General features: G+C 38.4%; 1 protein-coding gene across 16 annotated transcripts in view; it reads left to right on the plus strand.

Annotated features, from left to right (window-relative positions):
- Sdccag8 (SHH signaling and ciliogenesis regulator SDCCAG8) overlaps positions 1 to 22,270 on the plus strand; it is a 239,476-nt gene that overhangs the window by 185,216 nt on the left and 31,990 nt on the right. For 7 of the 16 annotated variants that reach the window (XM_048809228.1, XM_048809234.1, XM_048809241.1 and 4 more), the window contains one exon: positions 21,090 to 21,339. The exons of 8 other annotated variants lie outside the window; for them this stretch is intronic. In XM_048809228.1, coding sequence (XP_048665185.1) covers positions 21,090 to 21,324 — 235 coding nt within the window. In that variant the 3' untranslated portion in view covers positions 21,325 to 21,339. Of the gene's footprint in view, positions 1 to 17,249; positions 18,530 to 21,089; positions 21,340 to 22,270 lie in introns of those variants that run through there. One more of the 16 variants, XM_048809232.1, reaches the window with a different exon arrangement.

The following is a 22,270-nucleotide window of genomic DNA, read 5'->3' on the forward strand; positions in this document are numbered from 1 at the left end:
ACTTTATTCTCCTCATCCCCATCCCCTCCCTTCCCTTCCCCTCCCCTCCTCTCTCCCTCCCTCTCTCTCTCTCTCTCTCTCTCATTGGTGAGTGAAGGCAGGGCCAACACTGAGCAATATTACCTGCCCTTTTTATTTTTTAATTTAAGACAGGGTCTTGCTAAGTTGCCTAGATTGGCCTCAAACTTGTGATCCTCCTGCTTCAGGCTCCCAAGTCACTGGTATTTTAGGTATGCACCATAGTGCCTGGCTATTATTCTCATTTCTCAGAGTTGATTAAATACCATTATGTTCCTTGAGAAAGCAGGCAGTAATCAAAAGCATTCTAAGACTCTGGGGATGGGGGGTCACAAAATTGGTCTTGGAGCAGGGTTTGATTTGACACCTGAGTGGCCTCTATCTCCTTGTTCCATAGGCTGTACTGTGTGGTCACCTAGGCCCTTTCAGACTCCAAATTATATTGTTTTTAGTTGGTTCAAGGTTCTAGCTCAAGTGTGCAGGGTCAGTACAGCATAAAACCTCAGGTTTAATGATTCTTGGATTAGAGAATATGGCAGCACTCCTGAGTGTGATTTTTTTTTTCCTTCAGCTTCATTTAATATGGTTCATTTTGGTTTTGAAGGTAGTTTGTTCCATAGAAACCAGACAGGGTGTTGTTTAAATAGTAGGCTGATGTCTCAATGTAACATATTGGCCCACTGAGATCTACAAGAGTGTGAATCACAAACCCGCCTCTGTACATTTCTGATATAGTGTGAATATTCTGGATGTAAGAAAATCCTGTTAGGAATGATCAGGTTATCTCATTTGCCATCAATGTATTTTGAAATGTTAAGTTGGTAGAATAACTGCCATTCCTGGCTAAATAGCTTCTCTCAACTACAGCAGTGTATTTTTTAAACCAGGTATTTCAGTCTCTAATCCAAATTGTACTTGTTTTATTTTTTCAGACATATGTGTGTGTGTGTGTGTGTGTGTGTGTGTATGACTGGGACTTTGTGTTTAAAGTTCAGCTTTGTGTGGGGTATTCCTGTGATAATTTCAGTACATAAAGAAAGATGTTTATAAAAGCCAACCTGAGATGGATACTATGCAGCAGTTTAGCAGCACATTTCTACTCTGGATATTTAACAATAATTGGGATCTTTCTATTGACTTTACATAAACTCAGATTAGTAGTAAAATCTAAGTACCATCCCATTTGGCAAACTCTTACACTTCAAGCAGTCACAAATTTGCTTCTGATTGTGCTTTTCATTCGCACCTAGCTCAGATTTTTGCCTGATCCTTTTTTAAATCCTCCAATTTACATACTGTGGTAAATTTAAAATGAGGACAGATGAATGCTGCTAAACTTTGCTATTTCACTGATGAATATGGTATTTTGCTTCAACTATCTAGCTGTTATATATTCAATGACCTTTAAAACATGAAATACATACTTCTTTTCATATATTCTATGTGAGATGGATTATTAGTATTGTCTTGCTTTTGAAATTGTGATTCTGAGACACAGAGACCAAGCAGAGAATCTGGGAATTAATTCCCACAGTTCTGAATTTCAGTTTCCTGTTCATGAGACTCATACCCAGTCAACTGGGCAGAGAGGCCTTTTTTGTGTTTGGTAATCCTGGAGCTGTGGGAGGTGATGTGTCCACCATAAATGCATTTCTCCATATCTCAAGGCTCCAGTACACCACAATCTGTGTTGCTATACTCCTTGAAGGGTGAGGGAGCTTGATTTGCATAATTGTCCCTCAAAGGCCATGTATTAAAGGATTAGTCCCCAAACTGTGTAGCTATTGGAAGGTGGTGGAATCTTTAGGGAGTGAGGTCTATAGGAGGAAGCTAGGTCATTTAGAGGCATACCCTTCAAGGGGACTATGGGATCATAGCTCCTCCCCTTCCTTATTTTGTTTCCCAGACACTATGAGGTGAAGGGTTTTGCTTCACCATGTGTTTTCTGTCATGGTATAGTGATTCATCACAGGTCCAAAACAAACAGAATCAACTGATCATGAACTACAACCTCTAAAACTGTGAGCCAAAACAAACCTTTCCTACTTGATTATCTCAGGTATTTTGTCACAGTGACTAGAAGCTGATTAATTTTTATTGTGATGGATCAAGTATGAACGAGAAAAGAGGTGGCATTTTTTGAGTGGTTAATATGAATTTGGCTCCAGCTAAGTGCCATATATTATCTCATTTATTATTATTAATAGTAATGATCTTGTCTTCCAAAAGAACAAATTAAGATTTGGAGAAATTAAATTATTTCAACAACCAAGATACCTGAAACCCATGCTCTTTTGGTAACTCCTACCCACTTTCTGATTGCACACTTATGTTCCCCACTTGATTCTAGAGAGAATTCTTTTATTTGTCCCTGCATCTTCCACTTAACAATGGATGGGCCATTTACCTAGTCAAGATTTCAGTACACACAATAAATGTGCCATCCATAGTGCTGGGTGTCTGGGTGACTGGAGAAAACTTCTTAGTTGAGGTAGAAATGAAATGCTTAATGAAGTAAATAGAATCCACCATCACATAGTATCATAGCAGTGTTCATTTTCATTTCAATAACCAAAATAAATATTAATTTTAAAGTTATCTACTTAAGACAAAAGCCATAATTCATAAGACAAAAATAAAAAATCTAGGACACATTCTTTTTTTTTTTTAAAGAGAGAGAGAGAATTTTTTTTAATATTTATTTTTTAGTATTTGGCAGACACAACATCTTTGTTTGTATGTGGTGCTGAGGATCGAACCCGGGCCGCACGCATGCCAGGCGAGCGCACTACCGCTTGAGCCACATCTCCAGCCCCTAGAACACATTCTTAAAGAGAAATATAACAATTTTAAAAGAAGGAAAAATTTCTATTTTGGAATGGAGTAATGAAAACTTTTAAAAGCTTTAGCAAAAATTCCTAGGGAATTTTGAGATTTTATTTTTCTCTACCATGAAAAAAATGGGCCAGTTGCTAAACACTTAATTGCTTTGCTTCTGTCATCTTGATCACACTCAATTGCTCTAAGAGACCAGAGGCTCTGAAATTTAATAAATGACCCTAATTCAAAGTGTCTGACCCCAAATTCAACTTGATAGAAAGCCAGGCTGTTGCTACTATATCACACTTTAAGCACACCCAATATATTAAATCCATTTTACCAAATGAATAAGTTAAGTGGTCATTTTTCACCTCACACCATAATTTATTGTAGTAAGTTTCCCTTTTAATGCTTATAAATGTAAGTCAGTTTATTACAACCCTCTGTATTTATCACATTTCAAGTGCATAGTACATTTAATAATGTTACCCAACAAGCCAGCAGTTTCTCATTTGTCCCGTATTTCCTGGGAAACAAATAGAGGGGTCAGAATTGTCTCTCCACTCAAGGCACCCAGATTATCTTTGTACCAGGGGTCTGGGTGAGCTCAGAGCTCAGGCACCCTTCTTTCTTATTTTTTTTCATGTCTTCCAAATGCTTATCCATTGTGCCAAGGTCATCATATTAGAAAGCCCCGTTCCTCAGCCTTCTCTCCTTGGTTTGTTTCACTGACAAGGAGAGCCTGACATGATTAGGTCTGAAAAGAGTCATCAGGTTCTTTTTTCATCCTTAATCCTGCTCTGGACAGTTGGGAAATCAGCATAATTAGCTCCATGTCTGTCCTGGATCATGTAGGTGATCCCAGGTCACTGGGCTGGTTAGGTTATTGGAAGCTAGAAGATGTGGGACACTTCAGCAGATTAGTTTAAGGAACCTGCTGCAGTAAAGTCAGTTGACAAATTGGGGAATATGGTGTCAAGAGTGAATAGTATTCTTAAATACTGGATGCCTCCAATCATATTGATATAAACAATTTGATAAACTAATATGGGAAATGTGGTAGGAGAAATTAGAGTGAATTGTTTGTTCTGCCCATAATTATTATCATGTAAATACGTAAAGAAAACTAGTCTTTAGTTTTTATTTTTATATGCCTAGGTATGTCACTCCTAGATGTTGATGAGGGGAGGCAATAGTGTGCTCTTTGGTTTTAGTGGTGGGAATAGGTTATTTTATTCTTTTTACTTGAGGCAATCTTGATTTCTTCTTCTTTTTTTTTAAGTCTCAAATGTGTCAATTTCTTTTTTTTTTTTTTTGAGAGAGAGAGAGACAGAGAAAAATTTTTTTAATATTTATTTATTTTTTTAGTTTTTGGCGGACACAACATCTTTGTTTGTATATGGTGCTGAGGATCGAACCCGGGCTGCACGCATGCCAGGCAAGCGCGCTACCGCTTGAGCCACATCCCAAGCCCTTGATTTCTTCTTTCTTGTGCTTTTCCTGGACCTTGTATTATGATCATGATTAACTTTCTATTGGATAATTGGGCTGGAAGAGCTAGAGTTCTGCCTGAAGGTCTTAAGGTAGATGCAATTTTTTAAGTAAATGTTAAACATCTTAATCACACTGTCTTGTTAAAGTACATTTGTTTTTGAGGCTCTTTGTGCATTCATCTAGGGAGAAAAAAGCAACCAAATCTGTTCTATTCAAATTCCAAATTCTCTGGGAGCAGATTGTCACAAAATATACAGTGGTGATCTTCCAAAAAAGAAAATGGGTGAGAAAAGCTTAGGTACTTATCACACATGTTAGGAAAGTTAATACTTTGTAATAAGTGGAACTTCTTTTTTTCTTTTTGTGAAATATAGCCTACTTTGTAACAATTAGTTTATTGATTGTCTTATAATTTTTCTCTATGGAAAATATTATAAATTTTCAGATTCAGCATGTCTGTTCTCTTGACCATGAAGACATAAAAGACATTTCATTGGCAATGTCATCTCAACAGTGAAAATTATCATAAAACCCAAAATAATTCCTTTAAGTGTCTCCATTCTTTAATAATTGGATTTAGATCCAAAGCACAGTTGGTTCTTTCTTTTTCTTTTTTATGTTTTGGTTGGGGGGCACCAGGGATTGAACTCAGGGGCACATGGCCACTGAGTCACACCCCCACCCCTATTTTGTATTTTATTTAAAGACATGGTCTCACTGAGTTGCTTAGCACCTTGTTTTTGCTGAGGCTGGCTTTGAACTCATGATCCTCCTGCCTCAACCTCCAAAGCTGCTGGGATTACAGGTGTGTACCACCACACCTGGTACAATTGATTCTCGAATGAGAATAATTTTTGTATTTCCATAATTCAACCTCAAGTATGTTTTATAAATTTTAGTTGGCACCCTCTGACCCCTCTGCTAAGTAGTTACCAAGGGTGGCTATTACTGTTTACATTACAAGGAAACCAAGAATCAGAGATTTTATTGACTCACACTGTAAGGCAGCATTGCTTATAGTCTGTTGGTCTCTTTTCTAAGTAGATACCAAATTTAGTAGCATTGCACTGAGTGTATCTGTCAGAACTACAATCATCAAGTATCCTGGTATGGATAGAGATCTCCCTCTAGGAATCTTTGGAAGCCATCCTGAAATGAAGGCCCAAGAAATGCAAGACAAAGTTCTAGCTGAGCTCGATTTTGTGGGGGTCAGAGGAAGTTACTAATTGTAGGAACAATCTTATAAAGATGTCTGGCTCTTTAGTACACATCGTTAGAAATGATGGTGGAATATGATGGACTTTATTATCCAATGTATATGTATGAAGACACAAATTGGTGTGAATATACTTTGTATACAACCAGAGGTATGAAAAATTGTGCTCTATATGTGTAATAAGAATTGTAATGCATTCCACTGTCACATATAAATTTGAAAAATTAATTTTAAAAAATAAAAAATAACAAAAAAGATATGTGCTATAAGAGAAGCTCTGCCATACCTTTAACTTCCCTGGCCCAGAACCCTGGGCCCACCATCATTTTGTGATTCAAGGCTTCTCGGTTCCTGAACCACTTCTTAATTCCCCAATTTCCATAGTTTGGTGGCATTGGACATTGTTTAAACCTCTTGCTATACCTTAAAAGTTTCCTGAGACTCTTAAAATAACAAGTATAATTATATAGCATATAATTATATAAAATAATAAATCTACAATTATCACTATAATTATTATAACAAAAAGTAACTTCAGATCGTGCTTATAGCCACTATTATAAGCACTTACTTCTATAAACCCATTAAATTCTTATAATAACCTTATGAGGCAAGTGCTACCATTATCCCCATTTTTTGAATGAGGAAACTGAGGCACAAAGAGATAAAGTACTGACTCAAAATCACACAGCTATTACATGACAGAAACCAAATTTGTACCCAAATAGTATTGCTTCTAACTCTATGAAGAAGAGATGCTGATGTGAAGAATCTCCAGAATATTTTAGTTCCCATAATAGCAAAATTTTCATAGTTCTTCCTGTTGTTCCAGTCAGCTACCACATTGTTTTAAGTTCCCATCCTCTGTCCCCTTTGAACTCTTTTCTGCCATTAAATGACTACCATTGTCCTACAAAACAGCATCTGATCAGTTTTGGAATTGCTTCCTGACATCCATGCCTTAGGCTGCCACAGTACATATCTTAAGCATGAATATCCTCTATCTGTGAATGTTTTTTTCTCTCTCCTTTTCTTTCCTTCTCCTTCTCCTTCTCCCTCTCCCTCTTCCTCTCCTTCTCCTCCTCCTCCTCTTTTTTTTTTTTTTTTTTTTTTCAGTGCTAGAATGGAACCTAGGGCCTCATGCATGGTAGGCAAGTCCTCTACCACTGATCTATGTCCCCAGCCCTACGTGTAAAATTTTTATGTTCTGATAGATGGAATAAAATGTGATAAAAATATTAACATTTCAAACATGTTTTATATTACTTTAAATTTAAGGCAGATTATTGAAGAGCAAGATGAAAAACAAGCGAAACCATCATTTGCCATAAAAAAATGACAGAAATAATAAAAGAAGTAATTCTTAGTTATTGACCATTTGCTTTGACATTTGCATTACTGTGTTCTACAATAGTTGTTCAAGGTTACATTACGTCCATTTATAAGTGAGGAACCTGAGGCCCAGAAGAAGGAAAGATGACCACAGTTGTACAACCCATAGGTAAAAAAGTCTATGCAGGCTTGCCTGACTGTAAAACTTGTGCTTCACTCCAAAAGCTTACTAACTTTCTGCTTCTAAAAAGATGGTCCAATTGGATCCATAAAATCAGTGGCTGTGTTGTGGTCTATACATGTGCATTCAGATGGAGATCTGAGGCCCAGCAGGTGTTGCCAGTAACAAAAGTCACTAAAAAAATTAAAGGAGAATTACAGAAAAGTTAAGGGAAGATAAAAATTACACATAAAAGGAAATAAATTATACTATCTTTTGAGAAAGTGGAGATGGAAGGTGATAGTAAAATATTTAAGAAACTAATAATTTTCTATTCAGTTTGCATGTGCTTTTGAATATGCTGTTGTTTCTCATTTATTATATGGTCTACGGTGATGTGGTGATTCAAAAGTTTTTAGGAAAACTTTGTATTACCAAACATCACTACCTCACTAGAGTCTATTGCATGTATATCTTATTTTGTTTGTTCTTTTTTACGGCTTTCTCCTTCTGCCACCTTGGCAATATTAATGATATAAATCTGGGTTAAACATGATGTTATTCACCAGTGGGCAAAAATTAGATTTATAAAGAATCTTTTTAGGAGAGCAATTTATCAGGTGTTAGTGATATGCATATTTTTTGTTATTGTTATTGTTGATCACACAATGTTTAGGACGCTAATTAAAGTACATAATAAAGAAGCACATTTTTTCCTCCACAAAATGGATGGTGTTTTCAACATAAAGTATGTGAGTGAGTACTGCTTCATCTAGGAGGATGTGTGGGAGGATGTGCAGCAGCCTGCTTGTCGGCTTTTTCCGAGATGACCTGTGAAAATGGAATCAGAGCCTGCCAGGAATTGTTACTCAGAATTTGCTCCACTCATAAAGCAATTGATCACCTCAGCACTGTAGGAACTGGACATTTCCAGTTCTCAGAAAGTTGAAACAGGTCTTGAAGAATATGAACAATCATGGATGATGATGACTCGGGCCAGCATGTTCCATTTCCCATTTTTGTAAGCTAAGGTATTACTTTGAGGAAAAGTGTGAATGATGCCTGTTTATTATGAAGAAAGAAGTGAAAATACTGCAGGTGGGAGCATGCTTAACTCTTTTTCAGTAATGTCAAGGTCACATAGATAAATTTCTAACTTCCCCATAGATATTTCCTTTTTATTATCCATGTAGTTGTATTTTGTTATTGTTATTACCAGTGGCACTGGTAGCAGTGCCACTCCCACCAGCAGTGCATGGGGTTTGTACCATTTCTCAGGTGGTTGAAGCCTGTGGCCCCTTAGCCTGTGCCTCCCAGAATATCTGAAAGGCAACCACCATTCTCAGCAAGGCATGCCTGTTGTGTCTTATTGCTTAATTATTATACCTATTTAATGCTACTTAGAACATTGTCAGCTGTTGAGAAAAGGTAATTATCACTAGTCAAATGAAAAACACTTTTTTGGCTGCCTTACGGATACACATTTTACTGGTACCTTGATACATAATGAAGCCTGATAGCAAAACTTTTGCTTGTCTCTTCTTCAAGCCACAGCTGTTTCCCTGCTAAATTCATCCCATCTGTCTTCCCTTCCGTAAAGCTGTAGGCAGTATAGCATAAGTACAGAAGCAGTTCAGTGCTATTTTGGATAAACATAGCTGAAATTTGAATCTTTGCCATTTGCGATGCACACATTTTGTTTTACTGCTGTAAAGAGAGCTGTCAAAATACAACTACATGGATAATTTACTAAAATACAGTCAAATATAAGGTTGATCAAAGGAAAAGTACATCGGGTCAGTCTGATTATTCCAGTGTGTGCTCTGAAAAGTATTCCTGACCTTGAGGTCCCCATGAAATCTGGCCAGGGCATGCAGCATCTGAAGTCTATTTTAATCCTGTAGATTAGTTTTTAGGAGTTACCATTTCCTTGTATCTGTAGCATGATTTGCAGAGTCTTTAAGAGGCTCTGGAAGTCCACTTTCATAATCTCAAAAATCATTTGCATTAGAGAGAAACATTTTCTCTTTCTTGGCATAGCCCAGCAGAGTTGAGCTCCATTACCATTCTATTTTGAAATTTATTGTGTTGACATGTTTGTTATCAATGAGACAGTGGTTTTCATACTACTGCTTATTTCTGGGTTATTGGTGCATCTAAGTATAGTATTGTGTGTATTTTTTTTTTAAGTCTGTAATAAACAATGCTTTGGAGTCATTGTAAACATTTTCTTAGGTGAATTCCTCTTGTGAATTCTAAGACCCTTCAGTCCCACCAAGACTGCTCCCCTTACACACAGAATTTCCTTTTTTGGAAAAATCTTTTCTAGGCCCAAATGGGTTGTGACCTCTTTTGAGGGGAAAGACCAATATCTAATATATTTTGGTAGACACTATGGCCAAAGCTTATAAAATGTATTCGGACTTCTGTTTAAATAAATGTGATACCTACAACATCTTCTGGTTGAGGTCTCCTCCTATTAAGTGATTCTTAGATAAGCTTGCCTTTGCTCCACCACTTCTCAAACTACAACACTGTAACAGGAGGAGCTGGAACACAATCTAGAAGAGGACAAACCTGCATTGGTGTGAGCTCCAGCATTCTCTGCCCCACGTTCCCTGCTTCCAGAAATAACCCTCAATACACAAATGATAGCAAAAGGCAACTCAGACATATAGAGATGTGATAGACAGCAATATCATTTTAGGAAAGGGGCTGTGTAGCTCTGAATTGATGACTTTCATAGATGCATCTTTGATGATTTCCCACAAATGTTAATCATGTTAACAAATATACAAACTCCTTGGAGTAAAATCTTGTCTTGTTCTCCACTATATTCCTACATCCAGTGGAGAAGACATTGTAGGTATTCAGAAACATTTGTTAAACAAATCAATAAGTGAAGTATAGAACACATTAATATTGTATTTTCTTTAAATTTGCCTTAAAGTTCATGCCTTTTGGTCAGTTTGAAAACACCAGCATCTGCATTGTATATTGCATTTGTACAGTATTAGCAAAATCATAGTGCTGCTGGGCCCCCAGCTGCTGCCAGTGAAATTGTTTTCCTGGAAAGTAGTCCCCAACGTCTTTTTTTGCACTAAGACATTACCCTCTTTTTTTTTCAATACCTCTATTTTATTTACGTATTATTATTTTTTTAATGTGGTGCTGAGGATCAAAACCAGGGCCTCACACGTGGTAGGTGAGCGCTCTACTACTGAGCCACAACCCCAGCCTCAAGACATTATCCTCTTTCATCTAGTTTTCTTTTAGGGGGGCGGGGAAGAAGAAGAAATCTCCAGTTCTTTGAAAGGCTAAAGAAACATGACTACCACAAATGCAAGCAAGTCTACTTCAATGGAAGGTAGAAATTGTAGTTTTTGCCAGTGGTTTTTTGAAAGCCATCTACATAAAAACATTTACTGCGTGGTACCCTCTGATCCAGGGCCAGTAGGTGCTTTAGAAGCATAGTTAAGTCTACTATGATGGTGTCATTCAAATTCATCCTTTCATTCGACACTCATATGTGTCAGGCACTGTGTTGGGCACTGCAAGTACCAAACTTAGTGCTGTCTCCTGCCCTAAAAGATAAGATTCAGGGAGATAACACCTTACTGCAGGAGATAGGCAGTCATGGTTCACTGTGATAAGAGCTATGATATAGAACGCTGAGGAAAGAATGAGAGTAGTAACACTTGGCTATTAAGGAGATGCAGAGATGTAAAGTTGGGTACTTTCTTTGGACTTCATACTTTTGAATGTCATTTTAGATTTAAAACTAAGATAAGAAGAAACATGACTTCTGGCTGGTTGCCCTTATGTGTCCAATATCATGACATTCATCTGTGCTGACTGCCTAGCCAGCCAACCTGGTGTGTACTTGTGGCTGTCCAGCTCCAAAACTATCCTGACTCATCCATTTATTATAATGTTCATACAGCACAATCCAATCACAGTGTGGGTCCATAAGCAGGTTTTTATTTTCAGAGGGATCAAATAATATGCATGACAAGCAATGGTATCTGTGGTAATGTTCACTCCTTGAACTCACCGTTTGATGAAGGCTTAAGTTTTCCAGTAATCAGTTGTCATCTTCTCCCCATCTTTATAAGATTAGAGCTCATGCCCTTAACTTGATTTGCATAGGAAGTATTCTCTGCCATTTCTGATAGGAAGGATAATGAGAACATTCCATCATAGTGCACATGCCTACACAGGCTATTTAAGTAATGATTTTCCTGGAAATACTTGTCCAAGTAATTGATGTGAACTCTATGTTCTTATGAGAGTCAGCATGTATAGGTGCCTACTGGCTGGACAGAGGATGAAAACACTCCTTTATTCATAGTCTTGTGTAGAAAGTTGAGTTGTACAGTCAGTCCTCTTGAACAAAAATTGTTAACATGTTTGGACAAGATTGTTCACTTGTAGGGGAACAAAAGTGGCTTTTGAACAACCATGATCCTCAGAGTAATATTTATTTTTATAAATGTCAATTTAAAGTGTGTAGTGGTATTGGTAATAATTTTTGATGTTTTTTTAATGTTGTTCACTTAGGCTTTTTAGTTATCTTAATTGCTTATGGAAGGTTACACATTCCATCCCATTCTCTGGGATGGGCCAGTTGCTATATCATGAATTTAACTTTTCTATCTGCCTCTGTTCCTATCCATGGGAGGTCACAATTTAGTGATTTTGTCTACTATTCAAGCAAATTATCTCAAATGCTTAGTGGACTTACCTAGCAAGAGTTTGATTTGAAAAGGACAAAGTTAATAGTTATCTACGCCTATACTTAACATTTCATTGTGCAAATAAGGCTGTCTTTAGTCAACTGGGATGCCAAGGAGTTACTAAAAAAATCAAATTAATACACATTATTAAACATATTTACACACACCAAACTATTTCAAACCAGTAATGCTGGAATAAAGACAAACTAATACTGTGTATTTACATCACACCATAACACCTTTCATTAGAAAAATCTCAAGCCTTCACTAACTAACTAAACTGTGCAGCACCCTGTGAGGTGTGTAGGAAGTAAGGTAGAACAATAAACAAGAAGTTGAAAGGGAGAATGGCAAACACACTTGCAGTGGGTGAACAAGACTCCTGCTGGGTAGCCTTGTGGCATTCAAGTTCAGGTCACCTTATAGCAAGGAAACAGAATGAGAGAACCTGTAAATGTTCAAGTGATTATAGACTTTAATATGCTCCTGGATGTTGTTTTTCCAATCTAAAGTCTATATTTTACTTTTTCATTGAATGGACTAAACAAAGTCCAGAGTTGACTCTTCACCAGGCTGTAACAGTTACTCTTAATCTGATCATTTTAATTCATTGTTTAACTTTCCCTAGGACCAACTAAATGAAGTTTCTGGCCTGCTTTCTTTTCTTTTTTTTTAGCCAGAATTTTTTTTTTCTTTTTTTTTTTTTACAAAAGTGTGATTGTCTATTTTCCGGAAATGCTTAGACATGGTCAGACACATGCCAGTCAATGGGAAAGGTGTGCCCTGGTCTCTTCTGGGAGGGTCAAGGCTGATGGGAACAAATTCAAGCCCAGGCCTGCGTTACTGCCTGCCATGCCTTGCACCTTGCATGATGTGCCTGTCAAGCATGGTGAGCATACAGATCTTACCAGAACTTCTGAGGAGCACCCAGATAGGCCTGGAGCTTGATGCAGTAGAAAGCCAAAAGAGCTAGTGTGAACACAAAGATGTCAGCAGACCAATGGGAATAGTGGCTTTTGCATTTAGAATTTTTAAGTACCATATATTAACATCTTTGAATAGATTTTGAATTTATTATTCTAATGGATTTCCAAAAAGTTTGGTCTTGGAAATCATTCAGTTATCCTACCCATCAGATTTATTCACCTGATTCTTTGAAGGGAAAAAAAGGACTTTATCTCTGTAAGTCTTGCTCATAGTAAAGTCTATTTTGGCTTAACCTCTCAGATTTTCAGATAATTTAGGTGTCACAGATATCTAAGATAAGATAGTTTTCAGACACTATAATTTAAACGTCTCTGAAGTGTAATAAATAGAGCTTCGTCTGGGTTTTGGAAATAATGTTTTCTTCTCAAACAGCTGTTCATTTGTATTAACAATTTTCTCTGTCTCTAGAAGACAGGCAGCATTTCTTTTTTATATATAATTCCATCCCACTTTTTATTCTGTTAGCTGTATTCAGTCTGTTGTTGTGGTATTTATGTTTAATATCCCTGTGCACCATGTATAGACACCTAGCCTGACTTCAGGCACTTCCAAGAAGAATTGTTTGGCCCTGGCCCATGAGGCCAGACCAATTCTTGCTATCTCCCTGGGGCTGGCAAATTTCACAGCCTTTTCAGTTCATCAGAGACCACTTTGGTAAAGCAATGTAAATTACAAATGCAGTATGAACAAGTCTTTACCATGTCTTTAACTGACCAAGCTGAGGATCCTTGGTTTTTTATTTAGGGGGCTCCAATTATCACCCAAATGATGGCAATTCATGAGGCTATGATGAAGTTGGTGACGACTGACATTTGGTACATATCAATATTAGGTATTTATGATTTCTTATAAACCTTGTAAGAGATAGGAGAAGTATTTATCAAAATTCTATTTTACTTTGAAGACAGACAGGCTCAGAGAGGCTAAATGTCACAATTTTCCATGACTAATAGGCCCAGCCTCATACCTTTTACTATTTAATGCCTCCAAGATTTATTATAAGGAAGAGCAGTTAACAGTGTAGGGTCTGAGACCAGACAGCTTGAACTCAAATCCTGGATTCACCACTTTTGTGCTGTGCCACTTGGGGCAAGCTACTCAATGAAGGCCTGAACTTTCTCATCTGTAAAATTATAACAATTGTGTTCCTCCCAGGGTTCCTAAGAATGAGTCATTACACAGAAGAGTGTTCACAACAGTATCTGGTGTATGGTAAATTCTCAACAAATATTAACTCTCTGAGTTATTCAACTGCTCAGCACAGGAAACAGTGTATAACAGGAAATCAGGGTTTGTATTGTGTTCCAGGAGTTAAATGTGAAATGTTATTTCAGGTCCTCTTCAGAGTGGACAAGCTAGATAAGGAAAGTCTGATGGAAAAATCCATTCTACCCATACCATTAGCAAAATTAGAATGAAACAGTTCTTTAGAACTCCTGAAAAATCCCAGCCTATGAAATTAATGAAAGACAAATAATTTAAACTGCCTGCCTCTGGGAAACAGAGTGCGAGTCTCAGTGCGACAGACAATAAATATGTAGGCTTCCAATCTTGATAACATGTTCCATAATACTCTCTAGAAAACTTAAGGATTTATATCCTTACAGTTCAAAAACTATGTGGTACCTTGTACTTAAACAGCAGTAAAGTTCAAGTAACATATCTCCATTCACAATCTTTTGTGCTCAGATGCTCCTGGAAGTTGCAGTTGGTGGTCTGATAATGGGATTAAAGAATTATGAATTTGGAAGCATTGGAAAGATAGCAGAGGTTTTCATTTGTTTGTTTGTTTGAAATCCTATTTCATTTTGACTGAATTGAAGGCAGCAGTGAAATCAGGAGCCTGGAAGCTGTGGTCCAAAGGAGAGAATCAGTGAGAGGGACTCAGTTGACAGAAATCAGTCTAGCCCAAATCAGCTAAAAGAGATGCAGGGAAGGAGAGGACAGAGTGACAGAGAAAAACCTACCAGAGATTTCAGTATCCTTATTTCTCTCCAACAGAAACAAAAGAAGACTTCAAGATAGAAACTCAGTAGTTTTATTTGGAGAGAGCTGTCTGGTTAAGCACATATGTGCACCATAAATCCAGATTTCAGTTACACCCGCTCACATTTCTTCATGTCAGCATCTGATCAGCAACTTCCAAATGTTCTAACATCCCTTGCAAATAATTTTGATTTGGAAGCCTTCTATTGATAGTTAACTTTTATTGAAAGATTATTCTCTCGATAAGAAATTTCTGACAATTTAAGCAATATTAAACCAGATTCCAAACATATAATGACAGCTTTGTTGGTGTGTGTTTATGTGTGTGATGCATTTAAATGCATATGTCATGTCCTTCTATCTTAAAAAGAACACCACCTTAATTTTTTAACTAGCACCCAGCATTCAGCCTATAGATGAGTACGTACAAACATACATATGATGCTTGATCCAGAAACTTACTAGAATTTGGTAGCATGCATGGAAATTGTTAGGGACAAGGATTTTTGTACTAGGAAACTTCCTTGTCAAATACACAATAGCTTTAGGTAAGTTCAATCCAAGGACAATGTGGTATAGACAAAATGGCACAGGATTTTTAAAGAGAAGTTCGCCTGTTCTTTCTGTATTCACTAATTTATAGCTACTGTTAAGAGTCATGGCTTTAGGAGACAGACCTAGGATTGTGTTTCAGTTTTGCCACTGGCCATGTTTGTGAACTTATGCAAGGTATTAGTAACATATCTCAACCTCAGTTTCCTCATCCATAATATGAGGAGCGTAATAATATCAATACCTTCTTCAAAGGGTTGATGTAAAGATTTAAAATGGCTGGGTTAGAAAGGTCTCAATACTATTATTTATTGCTTTGGTTATTTTTGTTTTTAATCTAAATTACCTCATTCATTAGATAGAACAAACACATCCTACATTGCAGAGTTGTTTTCAGAATTGAAATAGATGATGTACATGAGAATAACATCATATGGAAGCACTATTCAAAAAGTAATAATGATGATTATCTGTTGAATATCTACTAAGTGCAAGTCACTGAATATGCTATTGCTAATTCTTATAACAATCCTGTACGGTAGGCAGTGTTATTTTATATTGCAGATGAAGGAACAGACTTGTAAGAATTTTTCTAGGATCATGCTCAGATTTCAACCAGATCTGTTTTATTTTAAATTCAAACTTGTCATTCTGCATAGCCATATCTCAATGATAATAATCTTGGGAATTGTTAATAGTTTGTTGTTCTTATTGATGATAGAATTTGGTGCTTAATATATAATCTGTGCTGATGCTTGAGAAGTATAGCATCCACTGCATGTATTTATGTTAAAATATATAATTTTGATGAAATCTACTTAATACATACTATTGACAAATTTGAATATGTATCTACCCACAAAAGGCAGATATTTGCACTGCTAAGCCCTAGGCTGTTAAGGCAGCTCCAAAAAAAGAACATGTCAGCAACGTTCTAGGCAGTGGCAGTGCATTTGAAATACATATGCTATCCTCAAGGTGAATAGTTTGAAGGGCATATTTTTAATATGAATAAATTCCAATTTTGGTTATAATGTTTGATGCTTTTTAAGTCATTTCTCATGTTTTTACATTTCAGTTACATGAATTTTTATTCATATCATAGATTATAAGTAAACGGAATTTACAATTTGATTCCCCTGCCTGCATACTTATAGCTAGCTTATTACTCACCAGCTGATGAGTGATCTTCTCAGGTTGGCATATTGGCTCCTGGACATAGCTGTAAGGTGAAATATCTGTGTGCAAGTGTCCCTGCTACCTAGAAGTTAGCATACTATAAACACGGGCTTTTGAGTCTGATTCCTCAGTGGCTGCATAGTTTCGCTAAAGTTGTTTTTAACCTTCTAAGCCTCAGTCTACTCATCTGTTAAATTGGAATAATGATACCTATCTCAGAGTTTCTGGGCATAAGAGAAATGCAGATAACGTGCACAACACTCACAAATATGCAACTTCCCTATTCACCTTTTCTTAAAAAAAAAAAGGGGTCTACATATGCAACAGTGAACTATGTGCATTTTGACTATATCATATTTCCATAGGCTTGAAAAACCGTATCTGGTTAACCAAGATCCAAACAGATCTACAAGGAGATTAGACACTTAGCTTTTCACCTGTGACAGAGATGGTAGCATCGGTGGGCCTTACTACACAGTGACATCCACCCAGAGGCAGATGCGGTGTTCCAGGAACCCTGATGTGGCTGAGGCAATAATAAGCCCATTTACTCCCACTTCAGGTTTTGGACCCTGAAGCCTGGCCTTCAATACTCACATGTGTCTACCAGGTTTAACTTTTAGTTCGGAAGAAACCCATAATTTTCACCTGTGTCTTTTTGACCCCGGGCCTGATAGAATATTTTACTAAGGCTCTCCCACCCCCAACTGTTCAAAGTTACAAACGGCCAGATTTCAGAAGAATAGAATGTATTTTTTTTTTTTTGCAGCCTGTCTCACGGGGGCCAGATTCCAAGGAGACAGCCCATGCACTCACAGGCCAGGAGAGCCAGGATTTCAACAGTGTCAACAATCTTTGCTCATCATACCAAAAAAGCCCTGTGTCAGTGCCGACTCATTAGCATACAGCCGTGCTGTGCTTGCTAACAAAGCAGGCTCAGTATCTGCTAGTTTCTCAGCTTGTCTGTCTTCCTTGACCGAAAAAGAAGAGAAAAGCTGAGGCTAGGATGCTGTCCCCCTCCAGTAGAAGAAACTATCACAAGGATTCCCAGCGAGAGTGCTTTGAAATGGTTTTAGATTAGCATTCTTTCAGGGAAATGTGACCATCTATCCTTTGTTTTTTTTAATCTTGTTTTAAATCAACAGGCAAAACAAAAAATCGACATGTTGTCTATTTAAAAATGATTGAGCCTTGGAATAATTCCTGGTCATTCCTTTAATAGTTTTGTTTTTTAGAGTGCTTAAAAAGAACTGTCCGTCTAGGCAGGGGTAGACTAGCATGCCCTCTCTCAGGCTGTCTCTCTAACCCTCTTTTGTTGGGGGATGGAGGGAAGAAGAAACGTACAAGCAGATGTGCTGCTAGATCTACAGGCTTCTGCCAACCATATGGCATCTTAAAGAAAGATGGTTGGAGCGTCTGGATTAGCAAAGAGTCGGGATGGGAAGCCATGTGTCGTGTTGGTACAGGCAGTTGTTTGAGCTCTCTCTAAATGGCTTCAGGAGATTGTGTAATGGAACAAATGGTCCTGCGAGCCCAGGAACAGCCTTGCCGCTGCTGGAGAGGCAATTGGCCCTCAGGCGGGTACTGCTTCCCTTTTTTCCCCAGTATTATGTATTCTTCTTTTAACATTCTTCAAACTCTAAGAATTGACTGGAACTTTTCAACTTATAATTACACACATTCTCCCAGCCTCTAGGTCCGCCTGAATTCTCCTCTCTCACCCTAATTTGATAATTAATAATGCTGCCATCATCCTGGTGTTCTCTCCCCTTGGCCCGCCACAGTGGGGTACATAGATTTGGTGCATCAATTTTCAGTCCCTCTTGACAATTACCTTCTTCAGGAGTTTATCTGGCTATCAGGGTATGGAAGAATGTATCTTCTTCCCACCACAATTCTCAGAAACCCTAGGAAATGGAAAATCTGAGAGTTTTATGTGGTCTCAGGTGCTGAGCATATGAAAGATGTGTTCCCTTGAAGTTTTGGTCCTCGTGTGGCATTTAAAATACATTAAATTGGGGCTGGGGATGTGGCTCAAGCGGTAGCGCGCTCGCCTGGCATGCGTGCGGTCCGGGTTTGATCCTCAGCACCACATACAAACAAAGATGTTGTGTCCACCGAAAAATAAAAAAATAAATATTAAAAAAATTCTCTCTCTCCTTCTCTCTCTCTCTCTCTCTCTCTCTCTCTCTCTCTCCTCACACTCTCTCTTAAAAAAAATAAAATAAAATACATTAAATTAATTCCATATTAGTGAACTCATTGAACTATTAGATCCCACTTCTCATTTATGCAGCAGTTTGAAACCTTGGAGATCTACTCTCTAACCCAAAACTTAAATAGAGCTTTAGGAAGTGAGACACTTTGATACTGGCAACACATAGCAGTATTTCAACTATGTTCAAGTTCTCAGGTCATTGTTTCCTCTGGGAACTCAGAGTCAGGAGAAGCCCAAGACTCTCTAGCTAGAGAAAATCTGGTGCATGTGTTCTGATGGGTTCTTAGCCAAGATCTTTGGACAACTCAGGGCATACAGAATTATTTGTTGTAGTTTCAGGGTTACTGCACTTGCAGTGCCCCGGCTTGAGCTACTAGAAAAGTTAAGTCCACTTCCTCACTGGGATGGATAACTAAACTCTGAGGCTGCAGGTGTATCATGAATCATGATTGATGGAAGGTAAAATGGGTAGTTTATTAATCAAAGAAACAATATATCTGGCCAAATCATCAAACAAGTTTGCATTAAGTGAACTACATGGGTCATTCCCTGGTTTATGCTGCACACTAGGGAGCAGAATGCACTGAATCTTGACACCTCCTGTTATTTCTGAGTCACCACCTCCTTTTTCACACGTAGTGATCCTAACTGAACAGGTGCCTCAAAATGAAATCAAGTAGGAAGTAAAGTATTCAGGTTAAAAACGAATAACCTGTGATCCACTGTAGGAAATAGGAAGAAATGGTGTCTATTACAACTTCTCTCAACGCAACTTGGAACAATGAAAATAATTCTTACATATTTGCTATGTAACAATGCTGCAAAGCCTTCCTCTAAACAAACAAACAAATAAATAAAATAAAACAAAAGAAAGAAAGAAAAAAGAAAAAGAAACCTAAGGAATGTGTGACTGGGGCCAGTAGGAGAAAAGGGCACAGTCTAGAAATCTGAAGGTGTCTTCAGAGTGTCATGATTTTTATGTACTTGTGGCTCAGCCAAACAAATTCTACTCTCTTAAATAAGGTCACCTGAAAATCATTTGCAGACTCTTACCAACTTCTTAGGTCATTGTTATTTGTGAAGGATAAAATGTCATTTAGAAATTTCAGATAGTATACTATTTCATTTTTGTGAATACTTTGTATTTAAAATTGTATTCTTACATACACAGGTTTAAAACACTTTTTTTTTATTCAGAGCTCATTGCATGCTGAACATATTAGGCGTTAAGGATATTCTTACTTTGTCTTCTGAGTTTAGGATCTGTGAGGGGGTCCATGAAAGCATAATTTTTATTGTTACCTACCAACTTGAAGAGATTTGCCACTTTAATCCCTTTACCTTCCAAATGTACATGGTCCCAAATTTGTCAGCCTTGGAGTTTCTTGAAACAATGCAATTAAACTGCAACATATTTCCTAACATTCTTAATTAAGACAGTGACTGAAAAATGTAGATTAACAGAAGTTACTGTTTTTATCAACATATTTTCTCTCTTTCCCACCACCCTCACATCTCCCTCCCCCCCACTCCTTTTTGCTTTAAATGTCTGATGTCAGTTTGGTCCACATGTACATTATGCACATGGCACTGAAGAAACAAAGTAAAAAATTCTCTTTTAATTCTGAGCTGCATGCCCAGCGCCACATGCACTGTCTGTTACATGTCGCTTCTTATGAGGTTCATGCTGGGAGTTTCTTTTTAAAGGCAAAGTGTTTCTGAAGGAAAAGAGTTCAGGTTGGGCAGATTGTGTTAGAGAAATCTCACTGTCTCTGAGTGGAATTAATATACTGATTATTCTGTGCAGGCTCGAACTGGCAGCGTGTACAAAAGTTCAAGTGTCTGGGAATTGAAATATGGAGGAGAATTCGGGAGAATGAGCAGAGACAAAGAATTGGAAGTAGGGCTTAGAAGTGAAAATAATGGTAACTTTGTAAAGAGGGGGAGCAAAATCAAGAATGAACAACTGTGTCATAAAGCAGTACTCACTGAAATATTTTTATGGTATCAGAAGTCCGCTTTTCCATGGCACATAAGACTGATCTTAAAAATCAGTGTAGTTATTGGATGGGGAGTGGGAAGGGGGGCATACACAGCACCTTTTTATTTTCACTTCTTTGAGTTCTTATGATACTTGCCAATTTCAATTAAGTCACTTGAGAAGCTTAATCACCACATAGAAATTAAAACGGGTTGTAATATTTCTTTGGCCTATTAGCCAAGATTTTTTTCCCTGTTTAATTAAAATGTGGGTCTTGTATGATTATCAACAAACAATGATTCATTTATTTGTTTACAAGTAAGGAATTAAAAAGTAAGAAAAACAAATAAAATCATGCAGCACCTCTCTTGTCACAGAGAAATCAACCTTTTTTTCTCATTGCTTCTCAGGGGAAAGAAATTGGGGCGTGAGTACGGAGTTAATGAAGCTTTCACCCATCTCCTTTCCTCAAACTGCCATCTCGCTTTAATCCTCTCCTTCTGCCAGAGTCCAGAGTCTCGGAAGCCAGAAGCTCAGCACCCAGCCTGCCCGCCGCCCCAGCCCGCTACTCGCTACTCTCCAGGTGCAGGGCTCAGCTTGGGCCCCTCCCGTGGGCCAGGAATTCTTGGCCAAGCAGCACGCTGAGATCCAGAGGCGGAGCTGGCTGGGGTCCGATGGGCGGGAGACCTGGAGGATGCTCAGCCCAGAGATGGAGCCCTAGGCCACCCTGCAGCCCAGGCAGAGGGGCGCCTCCTGCTCCCCTGCTGGAGAGCGCTCTGCCGCAGCCCAAGAGCAGGTGCTGGCGTGCAGGAGGCACTCCTGGAGCCCAGTGGACTGTTCCATCTGCAGAAGCACAACTGCCCAGCATGGGGTGGCGTTCCCCTTGCTTGATGTTCCCTGGAGGCATGTGCTTTCTGCCTACTAATAGAGTAGTTGGAGGCTGGTTCATCACCCGCTCCCAACTCCACCAAATTCTAAGACTGAAGCTTTTTATTGGCAGCATTTAGATGGTAGTGGTGGTGGGGCGGGGGCGGGGGGGAGATCTACCTTCTGTTTGGCAGTTGTTCTTTTGTGAAGCAGAAAATTATCTCTGGGGATGACTTAGTGCATAGGGTACTCCCCTTGCCTTGTGGATCAGGGATTGGGACACCATGAGAGTCCTGCCCATGTGCCTCTGAAAATAGTGTCACCCAGTCTGAGGAGATGAGCTTTCGGGGGTAAGACTGCCCCCAACCATGAGTCCTAATGCCTATGTCCTGTAGCCCTCTCCTGTTGTAATTTGCTTTCAGTCAGGGCCTTGCCCAACACAACCATCAAGTCACTGGCAGATAGGGATTATCTACTGTATGGATTATTTAGCTAGTCTGGGGCTTTTACTTTTAAGCTCCAGGCACTGTTGTCTTTAGGGGTTTCCTGGTCTACACAGCAGGAGTAGGGGCCATGACTGGGCGCAGTGAGCTGATCTGTGAGGGGCTGGGGTAAGGGTGGTTGCTGTGTGCTGCTGTTACCCAGTGTAGCCCCCAAGGAAGGCACTTATTTCCCTTTATTTTCTGCCCCCTAAATTAAGATTTCAGGAAATCTTAATTTAGGA

This window comes from Marmota marmota, unplaced genomic scaffold (genome assembly GCF_001458135.2).
Source record: "Marmota marmota marmota unplaced genomic scaffold, marMar, whole genome shotgun sequence".
Taxonomy (NCBI): domain Eukaryota; kingdom Metazoa; phylum Chordata; class Mammalia; order Rodentia; family Sciuridae; genus Marmota; species Marmota marmota.